Consider the following 21,442-nt stretch of genomic DNA (forward strand, 5'->3'; position numbering starts at 1 on the left):
GAAATCCCAGAAGAAGATACTTTGTTAGTTTGGCCATGTCAAATTCATCGTGTTTTGACATTATCTAGGAGTAGACATTTTCTGACTTTGGCTATAAGCACAGATAACAGACATTTGGGTTAGAACAAAATTTCTTCAAAAATCTGTGTAAACTTTCAAATTGATAAGCGTTGGAAATCCGCATTGCACTATTGCCATCTACGCAACTGTTTGCTACACGTGTTTGACAGCTACATTCCAACTGCATTGCATCGTTCACTGCGCCACCTACAAACGTTTGCCGAACGTGTTTCAGACATCTGATTTATTCGGAATTTCAGTAGCGGGTATTTACTAGGGCACTCTAGTTATAGTGTGGCCAAGAGGCCATGACGTATCCAAACGAACATGAAATTTGACGTATTCACAATAGAAATACGTCAGATTTCTGCTCGTTTGGATACGTCAAACGCGTCTTGGCCGCTCTCTAACTAGAGTGCTCTAGTATTTACACACGTTTAGAATCGAGCCTAAACGTCTGTTATCTGTGCTATAACCAACAAATAGTTAACTAATAATATTTCAGTAGTACATCGCATTATTTAGCCAGCAATTTTAAATGGATGTTTTTGTCGCAAGTATCAAATGTTCTTGTAATGTATATCCATTGTATGATAACCAGAACCAGGAGGGTGTCACTCCTGTCATCCGCTATTGAGATATACAGACTTTGACAGTAGTCAACATATGTGGGCCTAGCCGACTCTAGGCCCATGTCGCCCGTGCAATAGCATTGGGTTGTTTTGATTTCAACAAAGGCAGATGTTGGCTAGGACCAAATGGCTGCCTAACAGGGGCCTGACCAGTACATATCACATATCTATACCGTTTATTCAAAACGTAATATCTAACAAATGTAAACAAACTGAGTTTATTATGCCAAATAAAAGCTAAGCATTGACTCTTTATCGTCCACAAATATTAGAGAAAAATGATAACACTTTGTATGTTAATTTCAACTTAAGTCAAAATGTCACATATAGTATATCAAAGCTGTGCTAAGATTTTGTAGATGTGATGTTTTGCGTTGTGATGTTTCTCCAAGTCGACTGTAGTTAGCATGTTTTTCCAATGCCAAACCTCATATCTACACTCTCGGTTGCAATACAGCACATGAAGTATATCACAACTACAAGCCCGTCTGTCTAAACGTCACAGTAAAATGTACCATCTACAAACGGTGTTGCCAAGACTACATATGTAAAAGAGCATAATAGCAAAAGTGATCGGCAAACTGTAATAAAATAATAGTTATCAATTATCTCCCTATTATCTTCGCGAAAAACATGTAATATGCTTATACGATTCTGCAATGAGTAAATGCAGAGGTGATAGTAGAATTAATAGCCTTCTGTGTGCTTTAATTGTTAAATAAATTTGAAAGTTGCAAGGAAATTTTTGCACGCGATTTTCTCCGTTTGACGTTTCTGTTAGATATGATGTAATGAAAAAACGCTCTAGATATATCATAATATCCTTTTAAAAATAAAATATATGATTTGTTTTCCGTCTTGTTTTCTATTTCGCTGCTCAAATTTGAGAACAGCACCGTTACATAGAAAAAACTTCCACCATTCATTTACCATCTTGGCCAAAGACCATTTTGAGTTAAAACCAGAAAGCAGTGATTAATCCCAACATAAACCTTGCTACTCTTAACATAGATGCAGAAGTGCTATGATAAATATATGATTTCCTCAGTTATGACCATCTTAGGAGTGTGTCATATGGAAGGATTATTCAAGTGTATCAAGTTTTGATGAAACAAAATGTCGCCGTCAAGCAAAAATACCAAATCACGAAGTAACATTTCTCAAATATGTGCTTTCGGGTTTGTTTGGGTGGTTTAATTAAACGTTTCAAGATATTTCTTCGAAAGCAGTTGCTCTTGTAACGAAACTTGAAACACTTTTATAAAGATTTGGTTGAGAGGTTCTTTTAATTTTTGCTGAAAAATATGACATAAAATTGAATTTTAGCAGATTTCATGAGACGCATTCATTTTGCTTTATTTTTTCATTATATTTCACCATAAATATTTAACGGCATGCTTCCGAATAAGCACGGAAGGTTTTTAAACAACAATAAAGTTCTTTTATATTCAATATTCTGAGAAAAATTATATACCTAACAGTCTGTCATTTCCTTCGATGATTGGAACCCTGCGGTATTAAGTAATAAAACCTCGATAAAATTTTTTTGGACGCATCTAATCAGTGGAGAAAATCGAAGTTTAAACTGAAAGCCATAACATGGAAAGCATAAGAGGTTTTATAAACTTTTTCAGGACTGTTTTACATACCCAACAAACATTTCGTGGTTTCATAAACGTTTTAACAGTTGCTTTATTCAGCTCTAGCTGAACATTGGAAGTATACGTGTAATCATATATCGTTTATTCCACCCTTAAACATCCGGGATTTGGAGAATTTATTCAGCTTGTCTGATTAAGACACATGAAAGAACAATTCTTCAGCACGTATACAGCCTGAAGAAAACCACAGTTCAGCTTTATCAATAAACCTTTTCGTTACCGCTATTCAACGGAGAGAATTATCATAGGAAAATTGTTAAAAAAGACATTTATTTCAAGTTACACACGCCATCAATCTCTTTGGAAGCCATATTCTTTTATTAGTGTTACGTTACAGTTAGAGAAAAATTGTATTACCTTGTTGGATATCATATCACGTACCTGGGATCCGAACCAGCAACCTGTTGAATACTAAGCACTTACCTTACTGTCTGAACCAATCTTGCATACATCGAATGCTTAAGATTTCACCGATGTACCGACAAGTCTAGGCTGCTGAATAGAGTCTGTACAAAGGCTACAGTAGCCTTCTATAGATTTGAGTGAACCTAGTTGGCTTGGGTTCGAATCCCAACCTACGATAATTTTTTTATTTCAATTTTTTTTTTAATTAATAATTTTTAGAACATTCGGGAATTTTAAATTAGATAATTTATTTATTTCAAAAATGTTGATTATAGTCGTTTTTGTTTCCAAGGTGAGGATTTATGGTTGTCACAAAACATTTAGATAAGTAAAAATGGGTATTATATGAAAGTGGTGGTAACTGAATGATGGATTGAAGTCATTTATAATTCTAAGGTGGCAATCTCAATTACCACTCCCTGCCAAATGATGTTCTTTCCATTGTGATTTTTTTTTGGTAAGCGGAAGTCGCTGTTCGAATTCAATAGTTTATTTATTTATATCAACTAAGTTCGCCAGCGTGAATAATCATTTCATTGTACCTTTGTTTGCAAGTCGATGGATAGAAAAAAATCATGGTAACAATGCTGGTGTCAAAAATTTATAGCGACGTTGGAACAAAAAGTTTCTCTTGTGTTCAATATGAGAATATTCATGTTTCACAAGTAAACAGGCCGTTTCGAATTAAAAGGTAAATTTACATAAACGAGGGCGCGTGTGATTTGGTAAGCTTGTACATTGAAAAACTGTAAATCGTGTATTTTCCGTGGTGAGAACTCAGTAGATATAAAAAAACTAAATAAACTTTCTTTATTTCTTTATTCATTTATTGATCTATTGCTCCTTAACTGTAATATATGCAAAACATCTCAATTGGAATATACCGAAATAATAAAAAAAAATCCTTCACTTAATAGTAAAAAAAAATATTGTGTGTGTATTGGGACTCGAACCCAGGTCGGTTGTCATTCCTCATGATTTGCTAATCGCGCCAATTTTGGTAGTAGTTACAATTACCTTTGTTAAACACATAATTCAGCTAAAAGTCAAAGGTGGTGTAAAGGTAGAAACAACCTTTTGAAGACATGTAGTGCAGCTTAATGATTAAAAGTAATACTATTGGTAACAGCATCGTTTATTCAACTCGCAATTCAGTCTAATTAAGATGGTTGAATAAAAGCTTTAATATTGTCGCTATTACATTTATTAGCAGTATAGTTCAGCCTAGTTGGAACTGGCGAATACTGGATTTTAAATAGGCTGAATAAACTGTTAATGTTTAAATAGTTCAGCGAAAGTTTTATTCAGCTTACATAACCTTTAATCTGCTTTAAATCAACACGTAGTCTTATAGTTCAGCTCCTAATGTTTTTTGGGTAGTTTTATGATGGTTTTATAATGCTCATTTATTACCATTGGTTCTCAAACTGCTAGGTCAGAAGAAGGTTTTATGCAGTAGGCTTAGTATTACACTTAAAGAGTAGAACAACTCTATAATAAATCTATTACTTCTATACTACCCATAATCGCATATTGGTCCCGTTTTCTATGGGATTTCCTATCTTTATGGGACTGTTTTGTGATCATAGGCAGTATAGTAGTTCGCATATCAGGATCTACTGAATACAATAAAACTGGGCCAACTAGTCATAACATGGGTTTATAGCTCCCTGTACGAAAGATATAAAATCATTAGGTAGGCATGGAAGGTTTTAAATAGTAGTTTTATTAAATGTTATAAAACTTGAATATAACTAAAATTGTTACTTGGGTAGTCAAGGTGAAAAAATGAGAAAAGAATAATATTACCGTAAAACCTGTTTTAAATATTTTTGTAGCACGTTCAAGTCAAAATTGTGTTAAAAATAATAGGAAGTAGTTCCTAAAGCAGACCCCTTAATCACTAGCCTTGAGGCAAACCGCTTATGAATAGACGTCTGGGTCCAGTACTACGTCCGCCAGTGCTAAGTCAATAGCGCCTGATTATTATTTTCAATACATATATTATTGTTTCAGACATCAAGTAGTGAAAGAAAATAAACAACTACTTTTTAAGTTGAAATATGGATACAATTCGCAATTAATAAAACCTTATCACTATGTATTACATCATTTGTTGGATTCCAATTTTTTTTTGGATTTTTAATCACTGTTCATACATTTAGATTACGTGTACTTTGAAGTTTTGCGCGAAATATGCTTGTTCATTGATAGCAAATTTTTCGTACATTGAAAAATGTTATCTCTATAAAGTTTTCTGTCGGCCGGCATCTTTGACAACATTGACAGCTTTGAAATGCGACACGAGCGTGTTTGGTGATAACGAATCTGCGACTGAAATGCACATGTGTCAAATTTATAAATTATCAAATCTCTGCTGACAGCATTCGAAGAGATTGTCTTTGTACCCGTTCTCGTCTATCATCTATTCGTTGGAAAACTAAACACGTGCAATTTTATAGCAAAGCTTGGAATAGGCTGTTTTTCCCCAAACATACACCTACATAATGCCGAACAAGTGTTTGCGGAGCTCAATTCGCGATGATTTATATCTTTTTTGAGCGTGGACCGTACTACCATTAGTCGGCTTTAGAATGCTTTGTGTAGTGTGTAGTTCACAGGGTAGCGTGGGTTGAAACCTTGCGCTAGACGCAATGAGAGTTAGATGGGCCTTTTGAAAAACCTATTGTTGTTGATGGAGAAACGCGAATAACTTATGAAAAGATCGTAGTAAAACAAAATAGTTGTATTATTAAAACAAAATTTAAAATATCTCGAGAATTACTAAATTTCATAAAATTTTTGTTAAGAGCATTTTTATTTAAAATGGCGTTTAGAATCATATTCAAGAATAAAATTGTATTTTTGACTGCAAATAGTATGAATTACAAAAAAAGTCATTAGTTGTTGTTAGGAATCTTTTTTTATTGAAAGGCCTTGACCTAAATATACTGAAAAAGTTTCTTTTGCATCTTTAAAATAATTAACATTAGATTGTTGACATTTTATGAACTGTTAAAAACGGCATATTTACACCAATTAATTGTTTTCGTTGGAGCAAAATTCCGAATATTATGACAACTATCACATTATAGAAGATTTTTGGTAAATGAATTTTTGATTTGAAATGATACTTAGAAATATATTCCGTAATAAAACTACAGTTTTGTGCGTCAATTAGTATGAAATTTAAAAACATGTATAAAGTTATTGTTAGAAAAACTTTTTTAGCGATAAGTTCTCTATCATGCCATCACATTCAAGATATTTCTTTTCTCTTTAGGTTTTTGTTGACAAAATAAAAAAAAAATAGAAAAAGGGTTTTTTGCAATTTAAATTTTTAACATAAATTTTTGTTTTTGTGAAAAATGAAACAACATTTTTTTCGGTGTATATTTTATCGTACAGAACTATTCATTCCTTGTATCGCGTTCTCAGATAGTTTTGCTGTTTAAAATACAGTAATCGAACAAAAAAATGAAATATGTGCCCGTAGAAACGTCTACATCCTTTAAAAAATAGCTCTTGTGTCAAAGTAATCTTATTGACTATGGAAAATGGTTAGTCTTCCATGCCGGTGAAATTTGTAAAGTTTCATTGGAATCTAAGATCGGTAACGATTTTAAAGATTTTCGGGCGGATCATCGTGGAATTCCTCTACCACTCAAAAAATTTTCTTATGGAGATTCGAATGACAGCTTCTTTACGTGTCTTATATCGCCATCCAATTGATTGGGAAAATGCAAAAAATACTTGTAAATGCAAAAAATAAACTTGTTGGTTCTCACGGTAAAGATGGACAAGTCTGTCTATACAATGAGACATGCTGGTGAACTCGAGTGATTTGTATTATGCTGCTTAAGCTCGACTCTCATCGGCAGAAGACAAAAGATAAGCCCGTAAGAAATTAATCCTGTTCTAATGACCCTACCAGGATGGTTCAACCTTACTATTAAGTAAGGTAATCGGTTTTTTTGACGCTGCGTCCAATTATCCTGGAAAATTCCTTTGAGGATGCCAAGTCTCCGCAATGAGCATAAAGTTAAAAGTTCACAACATTAAATCAAACTTCAGGATTTTTTTAATTCGTTTCTACTATTAATTTTTTTTCAATATATAACAATTGCTGTTTTTTTCGTATGAGGTTTTTAAATTTTCCTTCAACTTTCACGCACATCTATTTTTGGTTTTGTTATCATGCGGGTCCCTCCTTGACAGTTAACCCCCCCCCCCTTCTCCTCGGACCTGTGTGTGAGCTATATGATCTGTACCTCACCGGCAGAAGTTTGAACCTTTTCGGCACAGTACTATTATTGACAATTGCTTAACATTATTATTGCATAATATTAATAACAGTCGTGATTCGCTGGTGGGACATTTTTTAACTGGACCGCTTTTTAGTTGGACCTCCGCTAGTTGGACCAATGTCCAACTAATCTGTTTCAACTACTCTTCTTGACTCTTTCGGGCTCGGCTGATAGCATTCGACTTAATGAACCGATGCGTATTAATGTTGTTGCAATAAATAGTGATCCGGCCAATTATATAGGTAATATTAGCTGTTTCAGGCATTACAGGCACGGCTGGCTGTTTGGAGCTCATAATTACTTTAAAAAACTTAAGCTACTCTCGGTAGCCGACTGCCCAGAATTTAAAAATAAACACGATTTCTGTTTCGTGTGACTCGAGTACTCGAAGACAAACTAAACAAATATATAACAAACTATACTTTACAAGTCGCATCGCTTGCTTAGAGCAAATTATAGACCTTAATCCTTCTATATTTCCATCTCCGCGATACCTATGGAAGATTCTGACGGACGGAAGGAAGAACTAAGTGAAACATCAACACCTCTAGGGCGAATAACCCATCGAGGTTAAAGCCCCATTATACAATACAATCGACACTTCCCATTCATCCCATCCATTATCCATCTAGCGCGCGATGGAGTTGTGGGCGGCCAGTACTTCATGCTGTTGATGTTTCAATATGGGTCGGATTAGTATGGACTGCTGGTAACCGTTTCCCAACCAACTCTTATTAGATAATCAGCAGTGAAACATGATGAAGTCAGTGTGCAATCCACCCAAACTATCGTCACAATGGAACGCAGCATCCGAGATGCATATTTCTATGCCCTAATCACCACTGCTCCATACTCAAGAATATTACAGTTTATAGATACTTGTGACAATTCTAAGACAAAGCAAGCGGGATTACTGTCGGTTACCTATGTTGGTATTATTGATAGGTATTGATCGTATTAACGATGTCAAAAGGAAACCCGTTCAAAAAAAATTAACTGAGTTTATGTAGACAAATGGTCAGTCAGACCGAACTAAGTCACAAAAACATAAAAAAATGTGACAACACTGGATAAAGCATTTCTTCAGCTACATTCAACTTTTGCCAGATTTGAAATATGTAACCATAAATAACAATTGCAAAAAATAATTTCCAATTATAACGTAGAGGATGCTGCGATTCCAACTTTAAACCCGTTTTTCTTGAAATCAATATTTTGTCACTTAGTCCGGTCTGACTTAACACCGCCAAATAGTTATGTGATCATAAATGTGGTTGTTGTTTTCGGCAACTAACTACAACCCTGGCTTCACGAACGACAATGTCTATACAGATTCGCACGAGCAACTGGCTAATACAATCATTTCTCACAATCAGCTCAGCTGTTCCGGGCTACTGTACCTGTAGGTACCCGAAAGAAAAGAATACTGTGTGATTTGCTGTGCAGTTTCAAGCCATAGCTACACGAACTCTGTCAAAAAGACCTTGCTTTGGCGCGACCATATTACAGTACTTGAGCAACAGTTGAGCTGGTTTGTCGTGTTTTGTGATCGTTTCTTGATCGGTGCGCGCGCTCGTACCTCTTAAGCCCATAATAGTAAATAACTGTGCAAGAACCCCGCCAACCATGCAGCGAGCCGTTTCGATTCTGGTTGTGGCCCTCGTGGCCACCAACGTAGCATTATTGAATGTAGACGCCGTAAGTGAAAAACAACGGTTGGTTTTATTCATCGTGAAAGTGTTTGCATTTCGATTTGCGCGCTTCTAGAACAGTGCCTAGTGCTAATGAATTGTTTTTGGCACCTTTCCAGGTGAAGGTCGATGTGTACTATGAACATCTGTGTCCGGATAGCATTCGGTGGGTGACCAACCAGCTGGCTCCCAACTACGAGGCCACGAAGGATATTATAAATATCGAGTTCATTCCGTTTGGAAAGTCGGTGGTAAGTTTAGCCGGATTATGCCGTGCACAGTGGTACCCGGTTATGTAGGGTAACCGGTCCTTAATTCATTTAAGCTCGGTTTCCATTCATCTCACATTTTCAAACCCATTCTTTAAACGAGCGCTTGCTATATTTGTTCAACTGACTATCTCAAATGTGAGGATGAAAACGTTTCACACGAATTTTCAATTTGTTTAAACATAAGTACGTTATAGTTTCACGCCAGTGTGACGCAAAGATATTGATACCGATTAAATTAAATAGTTTGGAAACCTCATAAGATGAATAAGACACCAACTACCGTTTATGTACCTTGGATTAGTAAAGGTGTACGACGATGACCTTCGTGAGCTTTGTTCGATCTGAGCGTGAGAAAAAGTGGGGGTTTTCAATAAACCAGAATTATGGAAACGTGGTTAATAGTTTTCCAGATCATACTGAATAGTGCTAATTCGATTAGGCGGGCACTTGCTTTTTAAATTAGAGTTTGAACATGTGCCCCATAATTATGAAGTCGTTCAAAAGTTGCTTGAAGGGAAGCAACAATATATTGAAAGCAAGATAGTTAATAGGAAAATAAATATTTCGTTTATCAATCCTATGAAATAGTATTTTGTACGGTCAAAGCGAATTTTGGAATTCCGACTTTAATTACTGGTTACGGTTTTCTGTGAACATGTTATAAACAGACAACAGTTTAGGACAGGCCTTATAATCTTTTAGCACTCACCTCTATTTCGAATTTTAGATGATCTTTTAGTTATCAGTATTAGTATTTCGTTTATCATTCTGGGGAATCAAAACAACTTTGGTTTCCGGCGCTAGGTTAAAAATTACGAGCTTTAGACTAGACTTCCGACCGTGTACCCTTACCAAAAATTGCTCCGGCGGGAGATTACTACTCAGCCGCCATACTTTTGGCAATATTACTAAAAACCAATTATTTTTTGTACTGCACAATTAGTGATATACATTTTATTTTACAGCCTGTTTTCATGCCTGGTTTTTCGCACTCTGCAGTGCACTATGGCTAGGCATGTAGCCAAACATCGAATTACTCTTCCTATTTATCTGTAAAACTACACTATTCAACAAAAAATTGTTCTAAATACCAAGGGGGATCGGAACTTAACAGTTTGGATCAGAATTCTGTAATTACGCGGCGCTAGTGTGCATGTGAAGTTGTGCATTTTAACGGCCTACATAGTTCGGATTTTCAGCAAAGTTATTCGAAAGGTATCATCCATAAATGACGTAGCATTTTTTGAGTGATTTTTAACACTCCCCTCCCCCATCGTAGCATTTCATCACAAACCTCTAAATACCCCCTGATAATTACGTAGCTTGACGGTAACTCTCCCCCCCCCCCTTGTCAACGCAAATTTAAAAAAAAATGAAAAGCTGTTAGTTCGGTACACCGTCGCCATGTGGCACTAGTGTATATGTGAAAATAGGCATTATAAACTTTTTTAATCAAATGATCCTGAGTACCTAGAAAGTTCGCTGCTTCAAATAAGTTCATAACAATGTAAATGCCGTGTGGATAGTGATTTGGAAATTCGGATTGCTGATACCACGGGGCGTTAGTGTATATATGAAACAGTAAACTTTTGAACGTGTTATATTGTAACGTCTGGCTAATTAAATTATACCGTGCTTAATAAAGTTCGACTGTACTCAATCGAACTTTATTCGCACAGCACACCGGTGATCAACCCGAGCGGTCGATCCCCGCGGTCAGATTGTCGACACTGCACATTTGAGGACGCGCAATACGCATGAGTACGGTACTGCAAAATTGTCACTTCAGGCGGTTAACGCTATGATCCTATGTATCGATGTATGCATGCCAATCGTCATGCACATAAAAACTAAATTTTGAACAAAATCATTCATTCTACGTAAGCTTTACTTACATGGATACCGTGGGAGGACTTTTGAAGTTCACAGATCTGAAATAACGAAACAAATTAATGATTTACTCAAGAAAGGAATTATTCAAGACTTCACCTCACTTTAAAATACTTCAATTTTGATAGCTCCGAATAAATCCAATACTAAAGATCAAAAGCAACTTAACAAAAAAGTTTATAACAAATTTCCTCTATCTATCCTAGATGATAAGAGCGAAATATTTTTCGACTCTTGATTTGATGTCAGGATTTCATCAAATTGAACTAGACAAAAATTCAAAAAGTTTACAGGCTTGTCCACACATCAAGGGCATTATGAGTTCAACAGACTTCCATTTGGACTGTCGATCTCAGCTAATAGTTTTCAAAAGATGATGACTATAGTTTTAAGCGGTCTTTCTCCGAAATGTGATTTCTATACATCGATGATTGTATTTGTCATTGGAAGTTTTATTTATTGACCATCATTTGAAATGTCATTTCTTCTGTGACGTATGTTACTTATTTAGGCTATCATTTATCGAAGTTTTCTTGCATTTTGGAAGTATTGCAGAAGGTTCATACCATACTTTTCAAATATAACCACGCCATTGAATGCACTTCTGAACAAGAATGGAGGGCGTAAAAATATTTAAAAAAATCAAAACAAAAACCTATGTCCCCGAGAATTTTAGAATTTCCAAACTTCAATAAACAATTCTTTTAAGCACAGACGCATCTACATTATCTGGGGTATCTCTCCACACTCCACAACCAGCAACTCTGGAACCGGAAGTGGTCAAAACCGACACCTTAAGCTTAACACTTTTTCTAAGTTGCCACAAAATCAATAAAATTATAATTTTTATGCAGAATTCTTCTTCAGAAAATTCCTAACAAGACTTAATTTTTTCAGCGCTTCAAAAAATTAATTTCATTAAAAAATGTTGGTTGTAAAACTTGGAAAACAAAGTGACTTTCTGTAGGCACTGCGGGTAAAACCGACACCCCATAGGGGTAAGAACGACACCCCCTTTAATTTATTTTCTCTCCACTTTATTAAAATCTTTATCTTTATTAAAAATTAGATATATGCGTGATTAATAAAGTGTGAGTATGTATGATGCAAATATGTGCTTTTTATTGCTTCATCATGTAGTGAGGGGAAGAAAGTTCGAAAACGTAGTACTATAAATAGGAATATTTTATGCTATAGGATTATTTATTGATATGAGTATTTCCAAATAATCCTTGCGCACATCATTGCAACCTCCAGTGTCATTTTATTTCGTAAGAGAAGATTTGCAAGCGTTCTACGTTCTGCTAATTGGATTCATTCACTTATAAGTGACACATACACTTCTTAGTAAAGCTATCTTTTTCAGATTTGATTTTTCGGACTCTGATCATCAACGATCTATTGGGGTATATAAAAGATCATTGTCTCATTGTGATAAAGTTCGTCTATGACAAACCAAGAGAACACTAGAAATTCGGTTTGATGAGCTTTTTGCAGAAATATCAAAAGCTTCGATAGAATCAGATAAGCAAAAATTCCAATTTTTGATTTTTAAAGAGACTTACAAGAAATAAACACAATAAAAGTATTTCTGTGTATTTCGGCTAATACTATAGTGTTTTAATAAGCTAATTGAAGTGTCACAAAGATCTCCAATATTTTGAAATGAATCGCAAGTATACACAACCATCTTAACAGCGTGTCGGTTTTACCCTAACCATAGGGTGTCGGTTTTACCCCAACAGCGCACATTTTTTATAAAAGCAATTAAAAATATTGAATTTCTCAAACTCGTCTTCAATGCACTTAGTTGATCATAGGAAAGGCCTATAATAATAGGAACTGAAAAATGTGGTGATTTGAAAAGCTTTTGTTCGGTTAAAACCTTAAAATCTACCAACGAAATTTAACATCCAGACGAGTATGAACGCTGCTGTCGTATGTTCTGTTTATTTTTATGACATTCGGCGCACTAACGTAAATCCAATTTTTCTTAAAATTTTCTAAATAAACGTACTAATAATAATGTATCATTATGAAATGAATAAAAAAATTATTTCTAGGAAAAGTTGTGGGGTGTCGGTTTTACCCACAGTGTCGGTTTTTCCCACAATTCCCCTACCAGTTGATGGGGACGTAAAACCTTTCATCTCCGAGAAACCGATGTGAATGTTATTTTTTTAAGCTTCCGGAACCAGTGATGGTGACCAATGTGACGAAATAGACTTTGAATGACTGTACTCGCGCTCACACGTGTCATAGGTGTGTGTTGATGACAAAATTTGTATGGAGTGTCATAATCGTGCATGGAAAATTTTCCATAGAAAAAAAATCATCAATTATTAACTTTGATTCGTATCTTTGGCTTCAGTTGGTCTATAACCAGCCGGTGAGACGCATTTTAAAGGAAATGAGTCAGGCAATCTAGAAAAATAGTTATTGTTGGTTACAGTGTTGCCAAATATGCTACATTTCCAGTTTCAAACTTAACCCATCCATGTTGTTTGTGGACAACAGCGTTTTTAAACAGCTATAACTTTTGATTGAGGCCAGATTTGCTCACAAAAACAAGTGAGGGTCATTAATGTGATTATTGCCTTTAATTTGAGTATTAACAGTTACAAGGATCAGCTCTAGAACTGAAGTTATTGCAATTAGTCTAATTGGATTCGGATGGAGCAGTGCTGCCAGGGACAGTTTACGATGATGACGGAAATGATTTTTTCATATATCTTCGTTATGGTGCAATATTATTGAAAGTTGATAAAACTTATCAATTCAGACTGTCTTTGGCTACGTTTTCCACGTAATTGGACTATTCTAGGAGAATTGTATTGAGCATTAGAAGGTAAAAATTTACCAGCTTCTAGCACTACCATGGAAGCACCTATCTTTATGAAAATAGGCTTTACGTGTTTCTTGAACCCACCGTTTTTAAGGAAAAATAGTTTTGAAACCCTTCATGCACTAGAAAAAAGTTGAGCATGAAATGGTTAAACTGCATTCTTCTCGTAATTCTTGTGATTTTGTTTTGAAAATGATTATGCCATTGTGTTTCTCAGATAGTTTTACACGTAAAAACATCTCATACATCAAGATAACTTGAGCCAATCCCCAGACACAGTCATTTGAAGGAAAAAACTAAAAAATTCTCAGCACGTTTCTCGCTATATCTCAAAAACCAAGCAAAATGTTGAAATTCTGAAAACACCACTTTGTGGAGATTTTTTAGAGAAGTGATGTGGCATATCTAACTTAGTTTACCCCAAAATGGCGTTTATCATAAGATAGCATAACAGCAACGACATGGTGCAATCAACCACCTACTACCTAACTTTTTTTTCATGCCTAGCTCAGATTGAGATTTCTGGTCGGGAAAAATAGAAACTGCCAGTTTAATTAATATGTTTTGTTCTCTTTTTTTTGCTTTCTAATTAAATCCATTCTGCTTCTGTTGCATGTTTTGAAATGAGTTAATTGTTTGCTGGCGACCGAAAGCAAAGCAAATCAGCAAATGAGTGCATTGTTATTCAAATCTTATCGACGCTTAAAAATTACCAACTGTTTTAATGTTTGCTTGTTTACTTTGCCACGTAAATCGTAAAGTATGATTTAGAACAACCACCTTAAGGGGTTGAATACCTTTGTTGAATTCAGTATTTTCCGATGATTTTTATAGTACCTAGTTGAAGTTTCATACAAACTAGCCAGGGCGTAACACATGAAATATACATACTTTCAAGAATTTGTAACAATTATTTATACTAAAATAGTGTCAATTATGGAAATACCTTTGTAGTTTCGAGATCTTCATAACAAATGCGTCGATAGGTATAATTTTTTCAATTGGTCACTGCACAGTAACGTCATGCATTAAATGTGCCAGATGGTGGTCTTGTTCAACGTAGAGATTATTCGTATTCTCAATTAGAAAGCATTTGAAATATATTGGGAATCATGCTTTTGGAAGTATAAATGTTCTCTATAACGCCCCGCAATTAACTTGTGCTATTCCCTACTGTGGGAAAATTTATATGAAAGATCTAATAAGTGAACTAATTATTTGTTTATCAATTACTTCTGGTGAATCGGTAAGTAGTTTTGCGGTAATATTTTTTGGGAATTGATTGTTAGCACTAACCATATTTTAATAGACTCCAAAATTGTTAAGTCCAAACTGTAAACAAAAGGACCAGCACTTGTCAAATTTGTGAGGTTAAGGCAGGGGGTGTCACTCCTGTCATCCGCTATGGAGATATACGGACTTTGACAGTAGTCAACATATGATGGACCTTGCTGCATCTAGGCCCACGTCGCCCGTGCAATAGCATTGGGTTGTTTTGATTTTAACAAAGCAGATGTTGGCTAGGACTAAATGGCTGCCTAGCAGGGGGCTGGGTTAAGGCATTTAATACAATGGTCAATTTTGTGTACTATAATATCGCAGTTCGTTCACACATGCTTTTTTACACCTGTGGAAACATTTTCTCTTTTTTATTTTGCTTTATTATATAAAGGTTTTCACCTTACGGTTTTAGTCTTTTTTCGGGTTAGAAACAGCTTAACCCCTTCATGCCCATGTTGTTTGTGGACACCAGCGTCTTTGAACAGCTATAACTTTTGATTGAGGCAAGATTTACTCACACAAACAAGTAAGTTTAATAAATGTGACTATTGCCTTTCATTTGAGTATTAACAGTTACAAGGGTCAGTTCTAGAACTGAAGTTATTGCAATTAAACTGATTGGATTCCAATGGAACAGTGCTGCCAGGGACAGTTTACGTTGATGACGAAAAATAAATTTTTCATATATCTTCGTTATGTTGCAATATTCTGGAAAAGTGATAAAACTTATCAATATCTACTCTTTGCCTACTTTTTCCACGCAATTGGACAAAAATATTCTAGGAGAATTGTTTTTAGCATTGAAACATAAAAAATGAGCAGCTTCTAGCACTGCGAGGTAAGCACCTATCTTTCTGGAAAAAGGTTTTTCGTGTTCCTTGAGCCAACCGTTTTCAATGAAAAATAGCTTTGAAACCCTACATGTACTAGAAAAAAGTTGGGTATGAAAGGGTTAAACCCTATTGGTCACTGCACAGTGACGTCATGCATTAAATGTGACAGGTGGTGGTCCTGTTGATTATATTTTGAACTTAGAGATTATTCGTATTTTCCAAATAATATATTGGGAAACATTTGAAATATATTGGGAATCATGTTTTTGGAAGTATAGATGTACTCTAAAACACCTTACACTTAAATTGTGCTATTCCCTATTGTGGGGAAATGAAAGATCTAATAAGTGAACTAATTAATTGTTTATCAATTACTTCTAGTGTTCTCTGAATCGGTAAGTAGTTTTTTGGTAAAATTTCTTGGGAATTGATTATTAGCACTAAGCTTATTTTAATTGAATTCAAATTTGTTAAGTCCAAACTGTAAACAAAAGGACCAGCACTTGTCAAATTTGTGAGGTTAAGGCATTTCATACAATGGTCAATGGGCGGGATTGGGATTGCAACCCAGGTCAGCTGCGCACAAAACAATCGTCTTACCAACTTCGTTATGCCCGTCTCTAACATTTTCTCATTTGTATGACACTTGTTTAGGAGGTTGGATAGTTATCCAACCTCCTAAACAAACATAGAAAAAAGGAATTAAAAAATAACTAATGTAAACCGTTCTCTCCACAGAGTATCAACGATGGCGAATCTTTCGAGTGTCAGCATGGCCCGCTGGAGTGCGAGGGGAATCGGATTCAATCCTGCATACTGCATCATCTCCCTGAACAGGATCGACAGGTTTCGTACGTGTCTTGCCAGATGAATTTCAATGCTGATCCACGTGGCTGGGAGGTAAGCTTTGTGTTGGTTGGAAAAATCAATAGATATACTATACTAGGTACCGTAAACCGGGGTGACTTTGATCATCGGGGTGACTTTGATCACTCGAAACTTTTTTCATAGATCGCTTATTAAACCAGAATAGTCTACCGAATAATTTTAGTTTGAAATGATTTTTACTCTAAACTTATGAAATACTGGTTTGTTATACTTTTTGAGTATTTTGTTCGGTGTTTGGGTACAAAAACTACAAAAAACCGAAATTTGACTTTACCTTATTTTTACGAAGTTTGATAAAGTGTCTATTTTTTATAAAACATATAAATCTCAGATTTGAGCAAGAGTAATAAATTACAAGCGAGATTTTATTTTCCTTTAGAGTGAAATGTACCAAATTTACTTTTAAGAGTTTGTTTATTTCAAATACAATTTTTTGTGAAACTAGTTGGCAATTATTTCAAATTTTTTTAAGCTAAAATTCGCAACTTTTTTTTATTGTTCAATATTCTAACGTGTTAAAATGGATGAAACATTTTGTACATTGATAAAGCACTGAAATAAAACAATTTTAGCAGTTTTAAAGGTTTTCAGAATCTTTTATTCTAGTTGGACACAAATTATACGAATTTTGGTTACTCGAATTTTACAGTACATTGAATACTTTGTATAATACCAATTAACATCTATTTAACAATAAGTATCTTTCCAGAATTAGTTTAAACAACCATTTGAATGAAAAACATTGACATCAATAACTTAATGTGGGTGAACATGCAGGTTATCAAAGTTACCCCGGAATACGAAAACGGACATCAACTTGAAAACATTTTTGGAAAAATAGCTGTAAGAGGACAATTTTAGGTAAAACCATCCAATCTTGTTCTCCTTACATCAGTACATGGTTTAAAAAAATTAAACTTGAAAAAAATGTGTTGCGTCTAAAAATATGCAATGATTACTTCGAAAAGTGATCAATGTCACCCCGGTTTACGGTACTTAGATTCTGAATGTCGCTCTTGTGGTCGGTCGAAACAAGTTGTCAAACTAATGATTACACATTACACAGGCAATTCTGGAGTATTGTTCTGTTTTTTTCTTTCAAGCGGATCCTACACGAGACCCTGTCAATAATGTTATCGTCAATACGTCAATCCCATTTGAATTCTGCAGAATTAATATGTTCAAAATAGCTTTACACCATCTAAACATTGTTCAATAATTGCTCTATTGTTAGTATTTTTGCCCGCATAGGGTCCGCTACAAATCAGTTGGCAGGGACGTGCCGTTCGTCTCAGATTTTCCAATTGAGTTCATGTCGCCCGGTCTCACGAATACTTCTGCAGCTTCCTGGTTGAAAACAATCCCATTTGGTTTTGCCGTCTTTGTTTATTATTTTCCACCAGCTAGTGATGTAGTGTTTGTGTCATGTGACGTGCACGTACATGGGCCGTAGAAAAGTCTATGATGATAAATTGTCACGGCTGGTACAGTCATGATCCATTGGTTGGGCCACACCCTCTGTCCAACTAACGAATTCGATTCGCTAGTTGGACCGACTGACAAAATTCGTTAGTCGTCTAATGCATCTGTTCACATTGATTGTCAGAGTAAATTTGACATGAGATTTTGGGATTGAGAGGCTTTAGTTTAGTTTAGTTGGACAATAATCAGACTAGCGTTGGTCCAACTAAAAAGCGGCCCTAATAAACATCTTATGATTCAAGAGCCTAAAGACCTGTTCAGGGTATCATCCAAACAATATGCGGAATCGTAGGACTATGTGGGTTAAAGTTCGCGTATAATATTTTTTATTAGGGGATTCAGTTAAAAAGTGACGCACCAGCGAATCACGACTGCACTTAGCTGGTTATTATCAAGGTCATAAACCCGAACAGAAACTTATCTAAGAATCCAAATAAATGCTATCAGTGATTTGAAAAGTGATATTGCAATTTTTATCAGCCGCTTTAATTTAATCAAAATAATCGTTTTATTATACTTCAGTCGAAGAGTTTGTTTTTCGATATAAAGTCGATCGATTACACTGGTCTACAAAACAAGAAAAAAAAATTGGCTCAGGGTTGTGATAAACTACTTTATGACTTTTAATTTATATCCAGAGCATCGAAGTCTATAAAAAACATTTATTTTTATAATAGATTTTCTGAAGTTTATGTCGAGCAGTAATATCAAAAAGCGTCGATTTTGAAGATTTTCTTCAATTAGGTAAATTGATCAGAACTCAAGACAATTTTCGTCTTGAAATTTTTTTGTCTGAAAGAAGAGGCTTACAGCTACCAATAAAGCTATCTTTGATAGAAATCCATAGAGAACTTTTGAAATGACAGCATTTTGAATTTTGCAAAATGCCAAATTTTCGTAAAAAGTGGCATTTTTTTTGTTTTCGCATTGTTTTTTTCGAATTTGGCAGTATTCAATATGCCTTTCCAGATATCCAAATATTTGTCAAATTATTGTAGCAACTTTTAATAACAGATTTGATACAGTTTGTAAATTCGAAAAAATTAGAAAAAAAATTAACACTGACTAGTAAAAAATAACAAATTAATGGAGAAATCTCAAAAACATGAGCACGGCGGTAAAAACTATGGTCATTTTTGAACTCAGCGCACCCGATTTACCCTAAAAACTACTATCGCAACCCTGCACCAAAATGGCTGTTGACCAGTGTTATGGATGCATTTTATATAAAAAAATATTTATCGAACCACACTGTCGAAGCAAATTTTATTTTTATTGGATATTATTTAATATGATAGACTTCATCCGCAGATGGTCAATCGAACAAATGAATGCATATTTCTAATTAAAAAAAATCTTTCATTTCGTCTCACCACAGTGTGCTTTCCGGTCTGGAGTGGATCTAGTAGCGACACAGACGTGTGTAGAAGGCGACCTGGGAAGGCAGCTACAGCTAGAAGCCGAACGCCGCACTCAACAGATTGCTCCGAGCTTTGTACCGACGATAGTATTTAATGGGGTATGACAAGCCTGGAATTTTCGCTGGGAGAACGCCCAGTGTTCCGTTAAGTTTATTGGTGATTCAATATTATTTTTTTCTATTTTACAGCACTTTGACCAATCACTGCAGGATCGCGCCCAAAGCGATTTCTTGGGAATCATATGTGAACTAAGCAATAACGCTATTGCCGCCTGTTAGTTGCCCTGAGCATTGATTGTAGATGGATGCCATATATTTTAAATCATGGACACATAGAAATACAATATCTGACTTTTGATAAATTTGCGGTTATTTTTTTAAATCTCATTAATAAAGGGTGAATCGGTCAATAAATGGTCAAACACCGCTTGCCCAATAATTTAAGGGTTTTTGACTTGCATGTATTTGGAAGTATACCATTTCTGAGCCATATTCCCTTAATGAAAGAAACCTAGATCGGGGCCAAACAGCATGGACCAGCTGTATTGCTTCAAGGTAACAGGTAACGTTTCTGTAAATATTCCTTGAAATAAACATCGTGATTGATAGTGTCAGTTATCACGAACATTTCGCTTTTCAACCCACACGTTTAAATCACCTGCCGAATCAAGTGTTTTTTTATATTTTGGACCCTTTTCCTACATAAACTTATCTTGAACCTTTTCCGGTAACCGTGTAAAACTCTTTACTTGGAAGTTCCTAGAAATCCGCCTTGACGTATGTACAATCAGCCGCAATCAATGTTATGTACAACATACACGCGCTTGCTTTGGCCATGGTTTTTCGCTTGTCATCTCGATTGAGTGTTATTGAAATTTTGTACGTTAACAGTTCGGCTTAAATTCTTGGTACATTCATTAGCTTTCCCAGTTTTTATTACATTTCGAACGTCGAAAGCGCTCACGGTTTATAGAATGGTGTTCTCTTAACCCATTATTGCCCAACTCATTTTTCATGCGCAACACAAATTATGTTTTCCGATCGATGAAAAATGATGTGGTCATTCCAGTAAAATTATTTTTGTACTCAAAGTAGCTGATATAATAAGGAGCAACCAGTGAAAATTTAAGATTGATCGGTTAATCGGTTCCTGAGATATCGTGATCGCCGCGGATGAACTTTTCAATAAAATACAATTCCGAGATAATCGAGTTTTACTGTCGGTGCAGCGAGTCAACGGTCTAGCGTATCAAACACTACGCGCCGCCTACGAGTGGTCAATGGGTAGCGGTCTATGAATAGCTGTAACTCAAGTTGTAGTATTCCGATGTTAATGAAACTTTGAGAAAATTTTGCTCAGCGTATGTAGTTTCAGAATATCTAATTTACAAAAATTAGATTTTTTTCATCCTAACAAAAATGTGTAACCCCTTAAAAGAAAATTGATTAAAAACAAAACATAAACACCGGTTTAACCACTCTAACTTCTCTAAACATATTCTGCAAGAGTACATGAACAATGTTAACTCGTTGATAATGCCTGTTCTGCGTTATTAATTGAGTAATAGGAGTTATTCTTAGCACCTACTATATATAGTAGGTTGGGCAATAATGGGTTAATGATCCAATTATCCGGACTAATTCACTCATATGAGTTATAAATGCTGGGAGTGGGCGTAGCGTATTGGTAAATCGATTGCCTTGTACGCAGCGCACCTGGGTTCGAGTCCCGACCCCGCACATAGGGTTAGAAATTTTTCCTTAGAGATTTTTCT

General features: G+C 35.3%; 1 protein-coding gene across 1 annotated transcript; it reads left to right on the forward strand.

Annotated features, from left to right (window-relative positions):
- Nucleotides 1–8,463: 8,463 nt before the first annotated feature.
- On the forward strand, nt 8,464–20,029 carry LOC131684381 (GILT-like protein 1). The gene is made up of 5 exons (XM_058967225.1): nt 8,464–8,763; nt 8,876–9,007; nt 16,616–16,777; nt 19,626–19,766; nt 19,857–20,029. The coding sequence occupies exons 1-5, from the start codon at nt 8,692–8,694 to the stop codon at nt 19,944–19,946; spliced, it is 597 nt and encodes a 198-aa protein (XP_058823208.1). The 5' UTR covers nt 8,464–8,691; the 3' UTR covers nt 19,947–20,029.
- Nucleotides 20,030–21,442: the final 1,413 nt, after the last annotated feature.

Source organism: Topomyia yanbarensis, chromosome 2 (assembly GCF_030247195.1).
Source record: "Topomyia yanbarensis strain Yona2022 chromosome 2, ASM3024719v1, whole genome shotgun sequence".
NCBI classification, from domain to species: domain Eukaryota; kingdom Metazoa; phylum Arthropoda; class Insecta; order Diptera; family Culicidae; genus Topomyia; species Topomyia yanbarensis.